General features: G+C 35.4%; 1 protein-coding gene across 3 annotated transcripts in view; it reads right to left on the bottom strand.

Moving 5' to 3' along the window:
• Acyp2 (acylphosphatase 2) overlaps positions 1-23,294 on the bottom strand; it is a 178,057-nt gene that overhangs the window by 138,758 nt on the left and 16,005 nt on the right. For all 3 annotated transcript variants that reach the window (XM_071601236.1, XM_071601237.1, XM_071601235.1), the window contains exons 2-3: positions 22,048-22,064; positions 20,178-20,287 (exon numbers count right to left, since the gene is read on the bottom strand). In XM_071601236.1, coding sequence (XP_071457337.1) covers positions 20,178-20,287; positions 22,048-22,064 — 127 coding nt within the window. The remainder of the gene's footprint in view (positions 1-20,177; positions 20,288-22,047; positions 22,065-23,294) is intronic.

Genomic DNA, 23,294 nt, shown 5'->3' with positions numbered 1-23,294 from the left:
GCTCCATCTCCAACTTATTGAATGAGAATCTTGCCCTTTTAACAAAATTGCTGGGTTTTCTGAAAAACACAGAGCCCGGTGGGGGCAGGGCACAACTGACTGCACAGAAGGAATATTTTTATGCTTTCAAAACAGCCTATGCCAGTGGTTGAACACATTGCTGGGCCCTAACCCCAGGGGTTCTGATTCAGTAGATCTGGGGTGGGGCCCGGGAACCCTAATTTCTAATCAACTTCCAGATGATGCCAATGGTGATACTGCTGGTCCAGGAAACACATCACTAGCTTGAATCATCTAAAAATAACATACCTCATATTTTGGGAGTTTTGCTCCAGTGTACTCCCAATAAAAGAGAGGAGAGAGAACTAGTAAAAGGGGTCGGGAAAAGGAAGTGGCTGAAAATGTTTCATTCATGTGACAAGAAGATAGCCGTTAAAACTCCTTTGTACACGAAGGGTAAAAATAGCTGAAGGAATTACTATAGAAACAGCTGTATTATCCACAGGGATTTTCTCTACTGGCATCGTTTATAAAGGGAGACCCATCTTGTAGGAATTCTATTTAAATATTGAGGTTTATCAGAAACAATAAACATGGGAAACATGTCCAGTTCATTAAATACTATGAGATAACAACAGAAATTTAACGTGGATTGGAAAACAACTCTCTTGAGACTTAGATTTGGATTTGTCCCAGAAATGAAATGAAAATAAGTTTTTAACTATATGGCTCTGAAACAAATAGAAAAAGAAAGCTGAGGAATGTTGGAGATATTTATTATAAATGTTTAAGTTTTTTAAAAAAATTCCAAATAGCTCTTTTTTAAAAAACAAAGACTCTCAAAATTATAAATAAAACAATATGTATAAAAACCAAAGAGCTCCACCTAGAGTTTGAAAAAAGAGTTCTTATTACTTAACACACAAAGCACCATTTATTCATATCTCATCTATATTCTTTCCATTAATGTTCAAAATATGTATTTTCACAATTTTTACAAAAAATAAGATAACTTTCTAGAGTGTCAAATCCTATTAACATAAAGGAGAATTGAATTTTTTATGATGCTATCTATAATCTATTTTTGTTCTAAAAATCTGGCAGTTATATTTGTCACAGTGAATGATTATCTTAAGGCAAATTATAAAACTGTTGGGAGAGTGTGTAAAGCATCATAGAAAGACAGCTTAAAATTTATTCAAGAGACACAGTTCTTACTTGAACTTGCTGTAATGACCTTGAGCAACTCCTCTTCTAACCTTGAGTTTTCTTATCAATAGGGCTTAGATAAGACAAGTAGTTCTGAGACCTGGCTGCACACCTGGGAGCATTGGCTACAAATTGATGCCTCAGTCCCAGAGATTATGATCTGGTTGTTCTGTTGAGGGGTGGGAGTAGAGGACAGTAGCAAGCTAATGGCCTTGTAAAAGCTCTCAAGGGATCCATAATCCATAGTTAAGCATCCATGGTCTAATTCAGTGGTTTTCAAGCTTTAGTGTAAATTGGTCACCTGGAGGGTTCGTTAAAAGACAAATTGCTAGACCCTACCCCCCCAAAACTGCAGAGTCAATAGGTTCAAGTGCAGCCTAAGAATTTCCAAGTTAATGCCAGGTAATGTTGATGCTACTGATCTGAGGTCATATTTAGAGAATCATTACTCTAGATGATTACAAATTTACATTTGCCAAATTCCCCCAAGTTATTCTTATTCTCCTTTATCAAACTACAGTATAATATATGGTTGACCAGTCTCCTGATCCCAATCTCTCTTCCTCTTGTTTGGAGCCCAGTTACCAACGTGTCAATATCCTAACTCACAGGTCTCGCTACATCACTCCCTGGCCTGCAACTTTTCAATGATTCCTCATTACTGACATAAGAAAGCACAAATTAACATGGCACATGAGGCTTTTCACAGTGTGACACCAATCTACCTTTCCAGCCTCAATTTCCAGGAGCTCATGTTATCCACCTATGTTCCTGGCACTTGTCCCTAATGTCACAGCTCAGTGCCCTTGTATCTCACATTCTGTCCTTGTACCTCTACCTTCTCTTTCTAACATACTTGTCACAACTCATTCCGTGTGGCAGGTACTGTGCAAGGTATTGGAACTCAAGAAGAACACAGCAATCCCTGCCTTTAAGGAGCTTTGAATCTTGAGAGGCGTGGTAGATATTGTTGAATGGGTAACCCAACATCATCTTTTTTTTTTAATTTTTAATATTTATTTTTTAGTTATCGGCGGGCACAACATCTTTGTTCGTATGTGGTACTGAGGATCGAACCCGGGCCACACGCATGCCAGGCGAGCGCGCTACCGCTTGAGCCACATCCCCAGCCCCCAGCATCATCTTTATACCACTCCCTTCTTCTCCCCTCCTTACTAGTGGTTAGAAATGCTAATAATCATAACTGGGAAAGGCCCATGGCACCCACATGAAAGCATGCCCCAAGTGGATGTGTACTATAGGCTTCTGGGAAAGAGTGTGTGTTCCAGATAAGAAGGAACTGACCCAGAACTGCCTTCCTCCAGCCTTGAGTGAGGGTGTGATGCTTCCAGCCAGAGCAGCCATCTTACAGCCATCATGGAAAGGGCAGATTCCTACAGCCACAGGTCCTGATGCTGATGATGAGCTGAATAAATTCCAAGACCACTGACTTCCAGTGTTGTATTTGAGTGAATAAACCCCCATCTGTTGGAGCCAGCTGTTTATCAGGTTTCCTGTTACTTATGGAGGTACTGAAAACATTCTCTTGGGGTGGAGCTGGAGGATAGTGGGCAAGTAATTCTTCCATAATTGCTGTGCTAAGTGAAGAAGCAGAACTTGCAGGGAGAGGCTACACTAGGGTGCATGGGGAACAATCAACAAGGCTGGGAGATAGGAATGAAGCATCCATTCCAGGAAAGGAGAAAAAGCTTTGCAAAAGTCTTAAGGGAGGAAGAGGAAGCACAAAAACCCAGTTAGAGGAAGAGAGGCAGAAAAGGTTGGAAGAAGAGGCCTGGCCTGACCTGCTCTCAAGGTGAGAGGAGCATTTCTTAAAATGTGTTCCCCCAGCTTCACCCCAAATTCCACCCTCGTAATTCACAGCCTATACTGAGTTGATCTTTTTTGACCCCAGCTAGATCCCACCCCAACATCTGGCAGATAGTCATGGAAAAGCCACAAATATCTGCTAAATAAAAAAATATTACAGCAAAACAAATGGCTGCCTAAAAAGTCATGATCCAAAAGGGGGCTTTCTGAGGCTGGACTTTCTGAGGTCCAGTTCTGAAGTTGAGACCCACCACCACCCAGGTGTGCCATCTTCACATGAAAGAAAGAGATCCTCTTCCCACAGACCCTTACTGGATTAAAAAAGTCTGATGACTTTCAGTTTTGTAAGTCCCTGATTTTGAGAAACTTTTTAAATCACAGGGAGTGTGACTTCAGGAGCCTAGCAAAAAGCACCTGTTACCAATGAAGGCCTAATCAGGAGTGGTTTTTTAAAAATCGCAACATGACTCTGGGAGAATATCAAACCAAGCCTTTAGTTATCTGATCCTTACCTCCCAGAAAGAAGCAGAAAGTTACATAATGCATCAAAATATTATCCATATTTATTTTCAAACAGTAGGTTTATGGGTTATTTTATTTAACATATTTTTTAATTTTAATAACTGTTTTGATTCATTTAAACACCTAAATCAATGCAATATTTTATTTATAAGAATACATGACAAAATTTCCTCAGCCATGTGGCCTTAGTTTACTCAGCATTCATTTTTTTTAAATTTCTGATTTCTAATCCCAAGTTTAAATCTAAATTGTACACAGCCTTTAACCCATATCCAAGAATTAATACTTCAAAAATTTGGAAAAAGATACACGCTAAATGTCGGTGGCATGTAAGAGAAGACATTAGGAAGCAGCATTTTATTAGCTAGAATTATTGGCACATAGTGATAAAAGCAGAACATTTTGTTGTTGTTGATTTTCCTGTTGTTTTCAGGTCCCCTACACATACTGCATCCTTACTCCCTGCACAGGTCATGGGGCCCCACCACCTGCCCATGCACACAACTGTTTGATCCCTCTGCCCAGAATGTTCCACCAGGGCTCTGCTTGGGCAGCCTCCTTTTCACCATGCAGCTCTCACCTCAGAGGTCACCTCCATGGAAAAGACCTTTCTTGACCATCCCCCCAAAAGAAGGAAAACCATCACTATTCATTTCCTTCCTGGCACTTACTATTATCTGAAAACATCTAGTCTACTTATCGTGGGCCTCCCCACAAGAAATTTAACCTTATCTCTTGGTCACTGCTGAATCTCACTTTCTGGAACAGTGCCTGGTACACATAATAGGTACTAAATAATAAAGGCTAAATAAATGAAAAAGATATGCATATATCTCTGTATAAGACACTCTCTATAACAAGATTCATAATAGCAAAAAAACCCGGCAAAAACCTGAATTCTCGTAACAGATGAATAATAAATAATCCATGATTTATCCATGAAGCAGAATATTCTGTGGTGACTTCAAAGAACATTTACTGCCATGAAAAAACAACCACAGTATACTATATTGTGGAATTAATTTTTTTTTAAGTTGCAGAACAATAGGTATGGCATGACCCCATGTTTACAAGTGATAGTTGGATCCTTTTTACAATAGTATTATATGTATTCTTTTTTTAAGATTTTTTAAAAATTTTTTTAGTTGTTGATAGACATTTATTTTATTTATTTATACGCAGTGCTGAGAATCAAACCCAGTGCTTCACACATGCCAGACAAGTGCGCTAGCGCTGGGCCCCAGCCCCAGCCCAGATTAACTGTATTCTTAATGTGTGTTTGTGTGTGTGTGTGTGCGTGCGCGCATATGTTTATACACAAGGAAAAATGTATAGGACTAAGGTATTTAAAAAATAGGATAGCTGGTGCAGTGGCACATACCTGTAATCCCAGCAGCTCAGGAGGCTGAAGCAGGAGGATTTTGAGTTCAAAGCCAGCCTCAGCAACCTGGCGGGATTAGCAATTCAGTGAGACCCTGTCTCTAAATAAAATACAAAAAAGGGCTGGGAATGTGGCCCAGTGATTAAACATCCCTGGATTCAATCCCCAGTACCAAAAAAAAAAAAAAAGAATGAACCCTAATGTAAACTATGGATTTTAACCAATGATCACGTATTAATATTGGCTCATCAATTTTCACAAATGTGCTGCACTAAGGCAAGTTGTTAATAATAGGGGATCTGGGGTGTTGAGGGATTTAAGGAGATACATGGGGAAAACACTGTATTTGTCACTCAATTTTTGTTAACCCAAAACTGCCCTAAAAACCAAAGCATATTGATTTTTTTTTTTAAAGAAATTAATGCTAGTGCTGGGGATATAGCTCAGTGGTACAGTGCTTGCCTAGCATGTGTCAAGCCCTAGGTTGATCCCCAGCACTACAAAAAGTAAAAAGTAATTAGTCCTGTTATGCATTTTTTTCATTAAATTTGGTTACCTTAATAAATTCACATATATAAATGTGAATTTTAAAGCAAAATTCATACATTTAAGTCTTGTTAATATAAATCTGTAATATTACAAAGGAAAATAAATGATGGTATTTGAGGTCAAAATGTGGTGTTAGAACTCCAACCTTACCAAGATAGTTTCTAAAAAATGAGAAATTATACCCCAATGATTCAAATGTATGAATTGCCAAGATCATTGTAATATCATAAATAGCTAATAAAAAAAAGATAGTTTCTAGTATCCTATTAATGTATATCAGATAGATTACACAACATATTTTCCAAAATTACAGCTACTCAATGAATTTTTTTCCCTGAAAAATATCCAAGTTCTCTATATCATCATATGACATCCAATGGAACCCTCTTAATAGCCCCATCTATTTGTGTGAAAAGGACCTTGGTGAATAACGCATAAAAGATATTAGCAAAATGCTTTGAGTTTATTGGATGAAAAATCTAGGAAAAAGTAGTAATTCTTGTTACATAGAAATTCATACCATTAATGGTCTTCCAGAGAAAAACTATTTTTAAAATATTAAATAACTACCAGGCATAATGGCACACACTAGTGATCCCAGCTGCTAGGGAAACTGAGAAAGGAGGATCGCAAGTTCAACACCAGCCTCAGCAACTTAGTGAGACTCTGTCTCAAAGTAAAATTTAAAAAGGGCTGGGGATGTAGCTCAGTGGCAAAGTACTTGCCTAGCATGTGTGAGGCCTTGGGTTCAATCCCCAGTACTGTTTTAAAAATTAAATAATTTTGAATCTGACTCCCCCCAATTGTTCATAAATCTACTGCTTCATTCCAATCGACTACAATAACAGCTACAACATTCAAAACAATGTCATTTCACAAAGCAGAATCTGGTTCAAATTTCATGTTTTATACAAATGCCACATATCTCTGGAAACGGTAAAAACAACTCCACTGGTGAACAGGCCTATTCTAACTCTTGAACTGGGAACACTGCACATGGTCAGCTCTATAGAACAGAATCTTAGCCGGACTGGACCTGGGAGGTCACCCAGTCTAACACACCATTCAACGAGTCAGACTTTTACAACACCCTTAACTTGTTAGATACCTACAAAAAAGCTAGCAAACACTTCTGTGAAGGGTCAGATAGTAAATGCTTTAGGCTCTGTGGCCATTTAGTCTCTGTTACCACAACTCAACTTGGTTGTTGAACCACAAAAGCAACCACAGGCAAAATATAAATAAATGGGAGTGGCTGTGCTTCAGTAAAACTGTATCTACAGAACAAGCAGTAGGCCAGCTCTGGCCAACATGCTGTGTGTTGCCAATCCCTGATCTAGACTGCTTCGAGTTAATGATAAAATTCCACCATTAAGTACATTAGATGGTCTATAGAAAAAAAAATTATTTTATCAGGGCTAGCAGAAACAAGCAAATGCACCCATTACTACAACCACAATTCCTGCCTTCTGGGTTGTAGAACATCTATCCATTTTCATGTATCAGCCCTTCAAATACTTGATGTAAACTATCGTGATTCCCTGGAGTATTTTTTTCCCCAGCCAAATATCCCCCATGCTTTCAAGCATTCCTTCTATTATGAAATGGTTTTCCAGACATGGAACCATTTGATCATCTCCTTGTATACATACACCAGTCCTTAACAATCCTTTGAAGTACAGGAGACAGATACAGGACATATGGTTTTAAAAATCTGTAGCAATCAAGATGTAATTTTAATTTTAGAATTTGGCTCACTGTCTCCAAATACAATTGGTTTTTGCTGTGCAAAATTACCATGCGGTCTTTAAGAAAAATATATTATGTGAGGATTTAAAGGCTTATGCCCAGTGTCATAATTCTATACATTAATTTAAAATGATTACTAAGAAATAGAAAACATTTTTAATTTTGCCCCAAAAAAGTAGGTTTAAAGGAACAATAGATTTGAAATAGTTCCTATGCATCAAAAAATGTTGACAGAACTCACCTCTACAATTGGAATCATATAGTGCAATTTGCAAAAGAAAGTTATCAGTTATTCTTTCTGAGGAAATAAAACACAAAAGAGGAAAACAAACACACACACATCTGCAGTGAGTCCTTGGACGCTTCTGGCTTGTTAGTAAGACAGAACAGGGCTGCTATAATCACAGCCAGGCTGTCTCTAAGTAACAGTCCCTGTGGTATTCCACATTTCTAAAATCTGGGAACAAACCAAATTCATATTTTTAAAGACATTTTAACTCTACTTTCTGTACTTCAGCATCATGGCATTTTTTAAGGTTTTCTTTTTTTAATAACTAGAAGAAAATAAGGATATATATTTTAAAATGGGCCACATTTTGCCCGATCTTATAACTATTTCTGTAATATCTCTTATGTAGTTCAATTTTCTGATAACTCAATTCCTTAAATAGTATGTTGTACCACAGAAATAAATTCATTCTTTAAAACCTAAATATGTTTATTTGTAATGACATCACATCTCACAATGTTGGCTAAACTTAATTTACATTCTCCAGTGTCTTCTTCCTGCTTGCTTGTCATTACACAAGCTCTCCCTGGATAATCCCATTCACATGTATGGCCTCAAATCTATCCACATAATCATGGCAACCAAATTTATTGCTCTAGCCCAATTTTTCTGCAAAGACATAGCTAGGAACCTTGTGGCATTTCTACCCAAATAGTCCAACAGCCACTAAACAAGCACAAAGTGGAGCACCATGTGTCTTATAGTGGTGAGAATGTTTACTGAGTGCTGACTATGTGCCAGGTACCATCCTAAGTGCTTTACATGCATTTTCTCACTTAATTTTCATAGTGCAATTACAAAATGGCACATTTATCTTCTTTTATCTGAAATCCCATGAAAATTACAGCATCAAAATATGAAAGATACAGCAGACATTGTTTATTGAGCACTCGGTACACTTTCCCTTCCCTTCTCCCTGGCCAGAAGAACATCAATCTTGTTCAGTGTATTAATATGCCAACCAGTTTCCCAGTCTCCCTGTCACATAGCAAGGAGTAACCATATGATGCTGAGCAAAGCAATGAAGCACAAGTAGATGTCTGTTTGGGGGTGGGCCAGGGAATGCAGCACAAACCTTACCCTTTCCTTCTGTCCTTCTTCTTGACTTACTTGTATTATATGCAGCTGCACTTTCCCCTTTTTGACCAATAAGGAAAGGCCAAGATAATCACCAAGATGTTGGTCCTGAGATCACTGAGCTACTGAACCAAGGCCAGTAACCAAGTACCTCCAGATTTCTTGACTGAAAAAAAATGAACTCTTATTTGTTTTAACCATTTTAAGTCCAACTTTCTGTTAATTTGCAGCTGAAAACATTCCTGATACAAAACTATAAACTTAACAAGATTTTGACAAATATTTATATGAAGAAAAGCAGATGGAAAGCAGTAAAACAAAGAATGCTTCAGCCTAAAGGCCTGGAAAAATAATTAGAAGCAAATCAGCTCACCCCATGGAAGCCCAGAAGACTCGCGATTTGGAGATACCAGGTAATGCAGAGGATAGGACCTTCAGATTTGACATCTGGAGGACCCCAACAAAAAGACCCGTTCCCTACTGTTCCTCAAGTTCACAAGTCTACAATTACATGTTGGAAGGTTTCCTTCAACTCCTATTTATTCCTGGCTGTCTGTTTTTATTTGTGACTAGATTACTGACAATATGATTTAAGGAAAGTCTGCAATATGACATAAAAAAAGAAAACACTTTTTAAAAAAAGCAAAACATTTTTAAAAATGCAAGGAGAAGAGAGAGAAAAGAAAATGAGCCTAGAGGACACATAAATAATGCAAAAAGCAGAAGAAATTTTCAAAAAGAAAAACACAAGTAATATCCTCAAAGATATTTGAAAAATAAAAGAATGATATGCTATGAAATAAAGCTGGCTAATATACACTAACAGAAATAAACAAAAATAATAGAAAGGTTGAAAGACAAAATTAAGGCAACTTCCCAGAGAATAATGTTAAGAAACAAGGTACAAAAATGTTGAAAATCAGAGGATCAGGTCCACATAGAAGTTCTGAAAAAAAGAATCGAGAGTGGGGGAGGTAGAGGAAACGTCAAAGAACAAATATTCTCTCAGAGAAAGGGGAAGTCTCAGACCTTCTTGGTAAGAATGTCAATTAGGACAACCATTATGAAAAACAGCATGGAGTTTCCTCAAAAAAAAAAAAAACTAGCATTAGAACTACCACATCATCCAGCAAGTCTACTACTGGGTGTATATCCAAAGGAAACAAAATCAATTATGTCAAAGAGACATATGCACCCCCCATAATCATTGCAGCACTCCTCATAATAGACAAGAAATGGAACAACTAAGCGTCCATCAGGTAATGAATGGATCAAGAAAATGTAGTACATATACAGCATGGAATACTATTTAGCCATAAAAAGAATGAAGTTCTGTCATCTGCAACAACATGGATGGAAGTGGAAGATGGTATGTTAAGTGAAATAAGTTAGGTACAAAACACCACAGGATCTCACTTTTATGTGGAAGTGAAAATGTTGATCTCACAAAAGTAGAGAAAAGGATAGTGGTTACCAGAGCCTAGGAATTACATGGATAGGAGAAATAAACTTCTAATGTTCTATAACACAATACAATAACTATGGTGACAACAATTAGCTGTATATTTCAAAGTAGCTAATAGAGAGGATTTTGGATATTCTTGTTACAGATGAACAAGAAATTTTCACATCATGAATATACCAATCCTGATCTGACCATTATACATTGTATATGTATTGAAATATCATACTCTATCCCATAAATATGTACAAGTATTATGTGTCAAGTTTAAAAATATATTTTAATATATATTAAATATATGTTAATATATATTAAATACTAATATAACATATAAATCACTATATGTGTGTACACATACACACACACACATACATCACTCTCCTCTTCCAAGACACCAGCATTTAAAGTTAAATTAAAATATGCACAAAAGCAAGTGATTATAAGAATGCAGAAAAAGAGGGATAAACTGAGCATCTAATGAGTTTTCTGAGAGGAATAAACAGTTGTAACACACAATCCTTTGCATTCAAGTGACATCAAACCTCTTTTAACATCAACACTAGAATTTTTGGTACTATGCCTCCAAAATTCTGAGCAGATTATTTTTACCATAGAATTTTTTATGACTCAATCAGTCAAGTATGAAGGTAAATGATGCAAATTTTCTTTCATGCACTTTCCTTGAAAGAATTCCTTTCTCTTATGGAAAATCATGTTTCTGAAAAATAAGAGAATAAACCAAGAAAGATGTAAACACAAGATTAAGGAAACAGGCGCCTGCTCCACAGAAAAAGCAAAGGGAAGCTCCACAGTGGCAGCTGTGCAGCATATCTAGACCCAGACTGGGAGGAGACAGGCCTAGGGGGAATCGCATGATTGACAGGTTATGTGATGCACTTTGATGCTTGAAGGTAAATTTGTCGTGGGGCTTAAAATATATATAGACAGGTACATAGAATTTCAGTTTAAGAAACATAGTAAAATATTAGATGGAACAGCATGAAATTGCTGTTTTACAGGTTTTGTGGGTTTCACTGTCAAATATTGGTGATTCCATATCAGTTACCTGGATTTACAGGTGATTAAATGATGGTGGAAATTTGCTTTAAATGCTCTAAAGATAACAAAAACAAAAGAAAAGTTGGAGGGATATATGAAACAAGAATGTCAGAAAGTTAACTGTTATTGAAACTGGGTAACTAGCACAGAGGTTTCACAGTCCTGTTTACTCTCTTTTAAAAAATTGTAATAGGAGAAAAGCATGACAACACAAAAATGTATAACATTTCAGTTTTTTCAGACAGCAGGAGGAATTTCCACTTAGCAATAGTCATATAAAATCCAGTTATAGGGACTGGGGTTGTGGCTAAGTGGTAGCATGCTCGCCTCGCATGCATGAGGCACTGGGTTCGATCTTCAGCACCACATAAAAATAAAGACAATAAAGTCCATCAACAACTAAAAAATATTTTTAAAAAAAATCCAGTTATAGAACTAATGAACACAGAAAAAACAAGGATCAGTTAAAGAACTCACGTATACAAAAGTGGGGAAGGAGACAGAGACAATTTCACAACCCCACTCTACCCCATCCTTTCTAAATTGACTCCACTGACTCTAGACTACACTAGAAAGAGCTTATCCAAGTTGTTGCAATTCCTGAGATCCAAAACCCAATGAAAGAACCACTTTTCTCTGCCCATCAGTTCTATTCCAGTTTATATATTTTTCTTGTCCAATCTAGATTCCAAGATTCGTAATTATACGCACACTTTTGTAAATACCCTTAAGACCTTGCTCTCTCAGTTTCTGTTCTTTGAAACTGGCAGTTTTTTAAAGTAAAGTACAGTTATAATAAGACTATTACTTACTTGTAAATAGTAAATACCAATTTAGTAGTAAATATTTTCTATTTGACAGTAAAATATGCTATGTAATAGTTTAGTTGTTGACATCACTGTTGAAAGTTTGAGATCAGGAATATAAGGCACAGATGCCTATTATCACTACTCCTCTTACTCAATATTGCACTTGAAGACCTAACCAGAAGCATGATGAGAAAAAGAAATAAAAGATAAAAGGATTGGAAAAAGGAGAAATAAAGTTCTCACTATTCTCAGATGATATATAAGATCAGCTACATAGAAAATTCAAAATAATCTATATACAAATTATTAGCACCAATAAGTGAGTTTAGTAAAGTTGCTGGAAATAAGGCAATATGAAAAATTCAATTGTATTTTATACATTAGCAATAAAGAAAAAATAAAATGCTTAAATAGATAGTATTTATAATACATCCAAACTATCAGATACAAGCAGGGAGATATGCGAGGCCTTTATGCAGAAAATTATATCATACTATTTAAAGAACTGAAGAAGAACAAAATAAAGAAGAGGCTTCTTACATTTGGTACATAAATTCTTCCCAAATTTATCTATATACTCAATGCAGTTCCAGCAAAATTCCAACAGATTGTGGACCTTGACAACTAGATATATAAAACTTACAATGCAAAAGTACTAGAATAGCCAAGGCAATCTTGAAAAAGAATAAATTGGAATAACTTGTCTACCAGTTGTCAAGACTTACAATAAAAATACAATAATTAATATGGTATGGTATTAATACAAGGATAGAAAAACAGACCAGTGAAACAGGATAGAGAATCCAAAAGTAGACTCATGCCTATGACCTAGTTGATCCAAGGTGCTATGGTAGGGGAAAGAACTTTGCTTTAATCTAATTCATCAACCTGTGGGTTCATACCTCACACATATTATGTGTTCTAGTTCACTACAAAAACTTTAAAGAACACATAAATGTATTGATTCAAACTAAAAATAAAAATTGTAAAGTGCTTCTGAATAATGAAGTCAGTTGTTACAAACCACTGGTACAATGAACATAAAGAAACTAATGTGGCACACAAATCAATTATATTAGGTGAAGAGACCAAGTTCTGCCATTAAAAAGAGAAATGTTCACATTGTGTTAAAATAATCAAAAAAGGACAAAAATACAGAGAATAACATAAAACGCATAGGAAATGTAAAAAAGAAAGATGAAATGGCAGGGAGCAATTGAACTGAAAAGGATTAAACAAAATAATAGCAAACACTACAGTCATGTGCTGCATAATGATGTTCAGTCAACAACAGAACATACATATGATAGTGGTCCCAGAAGATTACAATGGACCTGGAGAGTCCTATCACCTAGTGACATTATGGCCATAATAACTTCGTAGCCCAATCATAACATATTTGTGGTGATGCTGATGTAAATAAATCTTTTGTACTGCCACTTGTATAAAAGTATAGTGTACACAATTATGTACAGCACATAATACTTAATGATAAATGACTGGTATTCGTATGTATTTACTATACAATAGTTTTATTGTTACTTTAGAGCATACTCCTTCTACTAATTAAAAAATGTTAATTCCCCAGCACAGTGATGCACACCTGAAATTCCAGAAACTCAGAGGCTGAGGCAGGAGGATCTCAAGTTCAGGCAAGCCTGGATAACAGCAAGAACCTGTCCAAGATAAGAAATATAAAGGGCTGGGGGATATAGCACACTAGTAGAGCACCCCTGGGTTCAATCCCTAGTAGTGAAAAAAAAAGTGAACAAAAAACAGCACCAGGTATGCCATGTGTGTGGTCCTGGGTTCAATATCTAGCACTTCAATAAATACATAAATGCAAAAATTATAAAAAAATCTATGGCAACAAATTTGAAAACCTAGAAAAAATTGGGTAATTTCTTAGCAAAATATAAAAGAATCTAAGCACCACCAGTGGAAAACCCAAATACACTAATTACCACAGACTAAGTTAGAAATGTGTTTGAAGGTCTACATTGAGATGGTATCAGGACCACATGATTTCATAATTTGTTTCAGCTAATCTAACTTAGAACAATATTCTAACAATATTTGAATTATCCCAGAATAAATGAAAAGATGGAAAACTTCCTAACGTGTTTTATGAAGCCAAAATTTTAACATTAAAACTTGATAGAGTACCAAAAATAAAATCATAGTCTCATTTATAAATATAGATGTATAAGTTCTAAACAAAATATTAGCCAAGCAATATTAGGTAATAACTCAAAAAAATAACATACTGGGGGCTGGGACTGTAGCTTAGTGGTACAGCACTTGCCTCACATGTGTGAGGCACTGGGTTCAATCCTCAGCACCACATAAATAAATAAAACAAAGGTATTGTGTCCATCTACAACTAAAAATTAAGAAAAAATAACAACACACTGGAATCAACCAGAGCTTAATTCCAGGAATACAAGTGAAATTCAATGTGATAAAGTGTGTTTATGAAAAACCAACAGCAAATATCTTTCCACTTGGTGAAACAGTAAAACTATTTCAAATAAAATAAAAAACAGACAAAGATGCCTGCTATTACTATTATTAATCAACATTGTTATGGCAGTACTACAAATGAAATAAACACTGAGAAAAAAATGCATTATTTTTTACAAATTGCCAAATTATATATATTTAGAAACACAATGAAATATAATTTTTAAAAACTAGTAGAATTGATAATAATAGTTGATAAAGTAACACTATGATGTAAAATAAATACACAAAGTCATTGGGCTTTCCATATTCAAGCATAAACACCTAGAAACAGAATTAGGAAAAAATATTCCATATACAATAATGAAGCTATCAGTAAAATACAAAGGAGTAAACTTATGTAGAAAAGTACAAAACTTATATGAAGAAAATCATATTAAAGGATAAATTTTAAAATCTAACCAAATGGAAAGACATTCATATTCTTATATGGGAAGATATAATAGCATAAAAATGTCAATTCTCTTGACATCATAAAAATGCCCAACTAGAAATTTGGCCCAAAATACAGGGCCAATAAACACATGCTGCACATGTTTAAGTTTCCAGAAGAAAATCAAATGTGGAGAGAGGTTTACACAAGGGACAACTGGGCATGGAAACCCACCAGGCTCTACCCCTCTTCGATTCCACTGCTTGCGGGACCAGTTGGGAGAAATGCTTCTGGTCAGGAACTTGGAAGGGCAGAGGCGGGAGAAATTGGAGACTGAACCAGAAAACGTGGGGTCTGCAGGTGATGTAGGAGACTAAGAATTGGCTCCCCCACCATATGAGTTGAACTCAGGGATGATCCCTGGGGTACAGTCTTGGAGCGTGGACCAGCAAGTACCGGGCGCTGGAGATGCACTGACTTAAAATCTCTAGACCAATTGGCATTCAGCAAAGAGCCTGGAGCCTGCAGAAGACTAAACCCTGCCTCCAGGAATTCCACCTACCGGATTACCTCTCTCACTCCAGCAATCCAGAGGGTGGAGCATCACACTCCTAAAACCTCTGAGAAGCTGAGAATACTTTGAACTACAACAGAAAGAATTCTTCAACTTTTCATCAAAAAAAAATTTTTTTTTCACTGTTTAATTGTGACCTTTAAGTACATGGACATTTATACAGTTTCCTTTTTTTTTTTCCTTCTCATGTCTAGCATTTTTAAAAAATATTTGTTTAGTTGTAGATGGACACAATACCTTCATTTTGTTTATTTAGTTTGTTTATGTGTTGCTGGGGATTGAACCCAGTGCCTCACACATGCTCGGCAAGAGCCTACAGCTGAGCCACAACCCCAGCCCCTCATGTCTAGCATTTTTGAAGCCAATTATTTTACATGGATTAGTTTTTTTGTGAACTAGAATGTTTGATTAGTATATTTTAGTTTTGTTTTATATTCTTTTAATTTTTTATTTAAATTTTTGCTTTATGTATATTTTTTCTCCTACCTGGTTCCCTTGATTCTCTCTTCTCTTCTGCTAACAGCCAATCCCTATTATTCTCCCCATCACCCTTCTTTTAACCTTTTACTTCTGTCTTCTCTCCTCCTCCCTCATAATCATCACACCCTATATCACTTCTGTTCTCTCCCTGTCCACCATTTGAAAATGTAAACCCTTTTGCAAACTTGCTGTTATTATAGGCTATACCTGATCATATAATTTCTGTTTATTATTATAATTAACATTGTAGACATCATAGTAGGAACTATTTGGTTTAATGCTGTAAATTATTTGCATTGGTTGTTGTTATTACTTGTCTCCCCCTAAACTGTGAGGTACTGGAAACCTTCACAGACACCATAAGTCCACAGAATAGAAGAAACTCTACTGCCTCAGAAACTCTACTGTTAGTTGGGTAGACACACAAACAACATGAAAAAGCAAGAGAACAAATCACCCCAAGCAAACCAAGATACTCTGATAACAGAATCCATCAATACCACGGTGGTAGAAATGTCAGAGAAGGAGTTTAGAATGTACATCATTAAATTGATCTGTGAAGGAAAGGATGATGTAAGAGAGCAAATACAGGTAGCAAAATAAAAAGATGGGGAGATAAAGAGATCTCAATAAAGAGATAGAGATTTTGAAAGAAAAAAAAACAGAAATTCTTGAAATGAAGGAAACAATAAACCAAATTAAAAATTCAATAGAAAGCATCACCAATATACAAGTCCACTTGGAAGAAGTGGCAAAGAAGACAAAATATATAATCTTGAAAATAGAGTTGACCATGGAGAGAAGATGTTAAGAAACCATGAAAAGAACTTCCAAAAATTATGGGATAACTGAAAAGACCAAATTTAAGATTTATCAGGCTAGATGAAGGCATGGAGATACAAACTAAAGGAACGCACAATCTTTTCAATTTAATAATACCAGAAAATTTTCCAAAGCTAGAGAATGAAACGGAAAATTAAATACAAGAGGTTTATAGGACCTCAAATATGCAAAATTACAACAAACCCACATCAAGGCATATTATAATAAAAATGCCTAACATTCAGATTTTAAAGGCTGCAAGAGAAAAAAAAAATCAGATGTATAGAGGGAAATCAATTTGGGTGTCAGCTGATTTCTCAGCCCAGAACCTCAGAACTAGGAGGTCCTGGAATAATATATACCAAGCTCTGAAAGAAAATGGATGCCAACCAACAATCCTATATCCAGCAAAATTAAGCTTCAGATTTGAATATGAAATAAAAACCTTCCATGATAAACAAAAATCAAAGGAATTCGCAACCAGAAAGCCTGCACTTTAAAATATTCTCAACAAAATATTCCATGAAGATGAAATTAAAAAAAAAAAAAAGTAAAAACCAGCAAAGGAAGGAACTACACTAAAAAAATAGTCAATCAAAGAAGAAACTAATTCAAATTAAAAACTAGAAATAAACAAAAATGACTGGGAAGATAAATCATATCTCAATAATAACCTTGAAGATGCTCAAGCTAACTAATAATTAGAGAATTGCAAATTATAGTGAAATAACAATCACCCAATAGCCAATCAGATAAAAAGAAAAATTAGAGAGCAATCATACCCATTGCCAACAACATGAGGAGGAAATAACATAAATTGTTTACAGCTGCTCTAAAAGCACTTTGATGAATTTTTTACATTAAAAATACACAGACACTTCAACCAACAAATCATGCCCTTGGGAATCAATCCCATAAAAATAAATTCAATAGGGCTGGGGTTGTGGCTCAGTGGTGGAGCATGTGTGGGGTATTGGGTTTGATTCTCAGCACTGCATATAAATAAATGAATAAAATACAGGTCCATCAACAACTCAAAAAGTTTTTTTAAAATTCAATAATAAAACGTTGATTGTAGTATTAGTCTTATTGTAAAAAACAAGAAACAAACACAAAAAGGGTTCCTAGCAATAGGTAATAAATAATGGTTTACCTAACTGTGTAAGTTAAGCAGCCATTAAAAAGAATGAATTCGAGTTATACAGTTTGGCTCAGAAGGATTTTCTGGATATATCTTTGAGTGATAAAAGAGAGAGGTAACTTAGTAAGACCCTGTCTCAAAAAATACAAAGGGTTGAGGATGTAGCTCAGTGGTAGAGCACCCCTGGGTTCAATTCCAAGTAAGGAGGGGGAAAAAAAAAGTGAGGTCGAGAGAAGGGCATATACTATGATCCTATTATAAACATATGTGTGCCTACATGTGTGTGGGGGTGGGGGTGAGGGGACAGAGAGAGACCTAGAGAGAGTATGTGACCATGAAGACAAACACAGAAGGATACCAGCTTGCCAACACACATTTCTTACATGGGGGGGGGGGGGGGTAAAGAATGCAGAAGTTGAAAAGGGAAAAGGGGAACATGTGATATGATTTCATTCATGTTAAGCCAATCACTCAAATGTCTGCTCTAATGTGGATTAGGAATACAACATGATTGGAATGGGCTTCCATCCTGCCAGGCACGGTGGCACATGCGTGTAATCCCAGCAACTCAGAAGGCTGAGGCAGAAGGATTCAAGGCCGGGACTGGGGTTGTGGCTCAGTGGTAGAGAGCTCGCCTAGCTCGTGTGAGGCCCTGGGTTCGATCCTCAGCACCACATAAAAATAAAATAAAGATATTGTGTCCAACTACAACTAAAAAATAACAAATATTTTTTAAAAAAGAAGGATTCAAAGCCAGCCTCAGGACCTTAGCAAGGCCGAAGCATCTTGTTAGACCATCTCAAAATAAAAATTAAAAAGGGCTGGGGATGTGGCTCAGTAGTTAAGCAAACATGGGTTCAATCCCTAGTACCACACACACAAAAAAATTTAAAAATAAAAAATAAAACATCCTTCACATGGCCTCCATTCTTAAACTACTTCATGACCATTTGACATTTTCTCATCCATTGAACTTATCCATTCTGTACAATGTAAATCTCACAATCTTTTGTGCATTTTCTGGTAATTCTCTTGAAAAATATCATTTTTTGTTCATTAACTCTTTTTTAAAAAACATTTATTTTTTAGTTGTAGTTGGACACAATATCTTCATTTATTTTTATGTGGTGCTGAGGATCAAACCCGGTGCCTCACCTATTCGAGACAGGTGCTCTACCAATGAATGAGCTATAGCCGCAGCCCTGTTCATTAACTCTTAACCCACATTTTGTGTAATTGAATTTTGGGGCTTTTTAAGCCAGAATGTGATTTTACACATAAATTTAAGTATGTACCTATATATAAATAAATTAGAAAACATAAGGAGTTAGTCATTATATGTTTACTTATTTTAGAATGTCCCATAAAATGAAATACAAGTTACAGAAAATATGCATGAAGTATACCATTTCAGTAATAACAAGCAAAACCTTAACCATAAATGCACACTTAAATAACTTGAAGTGAAACAGAAAACTGTTAAAACTATTCACAAAGCCACTGGCACGTGTTACATAAAGGGGCAGAGTACTATCACTGCCTTTATAACTCTCTGCCTTATATTTCTTAATTGTATAATAAGCCAAAAAGTAATGCTTTTAAAATCTGAATATATTAAGTAATGAAAACAGAGACAATTCATAATCAATAAAATAAAATAAAGTGGGTAATACTGTCTACCTCATAGGATCTGCTGTAAAGATTAAATGAGATAATTTATATAAAGTGCTTAGCATATTCCCCAATATGTAAATGCTTAAAAAATGATAGCTATTTTTTATTTAAAAAAAAAAGACTACAAAGAACATTAGAAACGATGAAGCTGAAGAGACAAAGCCTTTGAAAATGACATTGTGTCCACAGGACACTATTCCCCATATTACTGAATCTTGTCTCTGTTGACTGCAAGAATTCATATGATGGTAACCTGAACACACTCTCATTGACAGTAAAAATAAAGTTGCAAGTAGATATATAAAGCACTTACATTAAAAGGAGATGGTGATCTTTTTGCCTTGAAGATTACTTTAACCACCATTCCAAGGCTAAATGCTTCTATCCTAAAACTTCAAATGAGAAATGTGGGCCCTGGACATTAGGGGAGACTCACCAGGACAAATTCATACAAAATGGGGAGTCATGCAGTTGCCTCTCCTGAGGCCTGCCCAAGGGAAATTCCTAAACAAGAAATTTCACCCTACCTCTGAATTTCTTTGCTAGCCCACCTAGAAATCTGAGTTTGTTTATAATCTACAAACTAAACCTGGCCCATCAGTACTATTCTTATTGTCCAGTGAAATTTACACACGTGTTATTAGTCTTATTACTCACATGGAATTGACCTTGTCTTCAGGACCTTGTACTTGGCCTGTCACGGTGCCTTTGCTGGTATTCTTCACCCAGCCAACCACTCCTATTTTCTTAGCTTCATCTTCTGTGTACTGGTTTCAGGAGAAAACAAAAGAGATGAAGTCAATCACGAAAAGTCTGAATTCATAAAATATTTTATTCCAATATTCAAAATGTTAACCTGATAATATTTTTATTCTAAAATATAGTCTATGCCAACACTGGCAGAGCTGAACCAGTCACACCTCTATTTAATAGCAAGAACCTTCACTTAAATGGTATCTTCTATTAAATTCCACTTTCAGGACAACACATTACAAAAATAGAAACTAATAGTGGGAATTATTTCAGAACCAGTTTCTGTCATGTGTTTGGGGATCTATAAAATTCAGCCACATTGCCCGCAGGCCTGTGGACACTAAAATTGCATTGTCAATCTGATGCATTGTCATCAATCCAAGATTCTCAATCACTGACAAGAAACATCCTGTTATGATCAACATTAAGCATTCAAGGGCAGGAACAAAAACTAAAACACTGCGAAATTTCCAACAAAAATGAGGGAAAATAATTTTAACAAGAAAATTAAACTATCAAGAACACTAGCCTACACAAGCTGGTTTGCAGAATTATCATAGATTAAAAGATTCTGATGAGTTTTGATGGCTCTGGATTTACCAGAAAAATGTTATAATTGTTTATGGATAAATTTATCTTTCCTATGATTCATATATATATATATATAGTTGTGAATGGACCTTTAGTTTTATTTATTTGTATGCGGTGCTGAGAATCGAACCCAGTGCCTCACACGTGCTAGAGAAGTGCTTTACCACTCAGCCACAACCCTAGCACCCCTACCCCCCATGATTCTTAATAGTTTCTTTAAATTCTTTTCCCAGTTTCAAATTCAGTTATTCTACTAAAAATGAAAAAAAAAAAAAAAAACAAGAAACATTTTGATTTTGAATTATTTTAACCACATTATTCTAAAAATTCTTGTGGATCCAGCCAACCTGAAGTTTTCAAAACTATGCTCTTCACCTGCTTGGAGGCTAGGGTGGTTAAGATCTATACTCCACAGACCCAGCAAGATGAAGCAACACAAACCAAAATCATTTTATTAATTTTTAATTATTTTTATTTTACTTTTTACTATTTTCTACCAATTTTTGCTCAGATGGGTATAGGAATTGGCTCAGAATATAATTCAAGATAATTATGAAAATGGAGACAATCTGAGTTGTGGAGGATGGAGCTATCTCAATATATAGAGGCTTTACTGTTAGGAAAGTGTTGAAACTAACTCTCAGGGGTTGGGGACCAGAAACTTAATCAAGTGACTCCCAGCAGCAACAGTAGGTGAAAATACAAGCCACAGTTAACTTTTAGGAAAAGAGTATTTTAACAAATAAAAATTTAAAAAGAGAAAAAGGAAATATAACTGCTGAAAACCTGGGAACTGCTTTCATATTCAACATTAGCATTTTTCATTTTGCAGTGCTAGATATGCTCTCTTGCCTGGAGCATTTTTCTATCCAGAACACGTAAAAGAGCCCCTACTTTGTACTCAATATATCTGATCATAATGTTTAATTCAAATCAACCAAGAGAGGTGCTTTTGAAATTCATAGAAAATATTAACTAATAAATAAGAAGGCTGTAATGTTTCTGACTATTTTTAAAGGACAGCTTTAATAAAACAGTAATTTCAATGAAATTCATTTACATCTTCATTTGCTGTCAAGGGCAGTAAATAAGGAGTAGGCTAGCACTATGCAGAAAATTGCACTGTCTCTGATTAAAAATAACAGGAAGCAAGTGAAAAAAATAATAAAGTGTATTGACTTACCATTCTGAAGCAAACACCTGTATAAAAGAAAGATAAAAAGAAATGTCAGCATGTCTACCTTTTAAGAAAAAACTATATTTTCTAACTTAATGTTCATCTATTTATTAGAGGGTAAGTAAAAGATAAATAAAACATTCAATATCTGAATGTATTCAAAGGGCATTGTTCAAAAGTATTCTCTTTAGCCAAATACAGTGGCCAATGCTTGTAATTTCAACAACTAGGGAGGCAGGAGGATCACAAGTTCCAGGACAGCCTGAGTAACTTAGTGAGACCATGACTTAAAATAGAAAATAAAAGGGGCTGGGGATGTAGCTCAGTAGTAAAGCACCCTAGGTTCAATTCCCAATACCAAAGTGTATATATATATATATATATATATATATATATATATATATATATATACACACACACACACATACACACACGTATACACACAGATATATAAGGTGTAGGTATATAGATATATAGGTATACATGTATATATATATTTTTTAAATAAAAAGAGAAGGTAAGTTTTTGGAGAAATATAATATAGTAACACTCTAAGACCAAAGTATAATGAAATTCTGAACTACATTTTGAATCTGTTGTAAAATGCTAAATAGAACAAAATGCTTATTATAAGGATAGTTGAGGATACTTAGCTTAAAATTTACCCATCCTTAGGTTTTAGAATTTCTTCTTTAAATGCAATAACTAAATTCAAGTTTAAATAAACATTTATATTTTCATTTTATTTCTGTTAGTAACTAGAACCAATGAAGCAAATATCAAGAAATGATATTCCTGACCATGACTGAGCTTCTGAAGCTTCAGTACTAATTAAATTAACTAAAATGGAAATAAGCCTTAGAATCTTTACAGTGTAGATTACATTATGTTCATATTTTAAATCATATAGGTTAGGTAAAGTTGCTGGTGCTGGTTATGTTTTCTCCACATAAACTGTGGTAGATGGGACTGTTCCATATTGATAATTACCACAGTATATTATACTTCAGTTATCCATCCTACAAAACTATGTGAGTGCCATCTTAGACATAAGTCAAGTAAGCTATGGGATTTCCTATACTAGGTTGTTTGGAACCAAACATTCATACTAGGAGAACAGGGCCCTAATTCAGGGGTAAAACAAGAGGCAACTGGTTCCAAATTACCAAGGATGTATGTATATAATTTGAGACCTGGTAGGAGAAAGGGAAGTCCTTCTTACATCTCTCCTGGGAATTGTAGCAATGATCCTA

The sequence above is a fragment of the Marmota flaviventris genome, chromosome 14, assembly GCF_047511675.1.
Source record: "Marmota flaviventris isolate mMarFla1 chromosome 14, mMarFla1.hap1, whole genome shotgun sequence".
Classification (NCBI taxonomy): domain Eukaryota; kingdom Metazoa; phylum Chordata; class Mammalia; order Rodentia; family Sciuridae; genus Marmota; species Marmota flaviventris.
The sequence above is the reverse complement of the archived record's forward strand: the minus strand, read 5'-3'. Positions and strand labels throughout refer to the sequence as shown.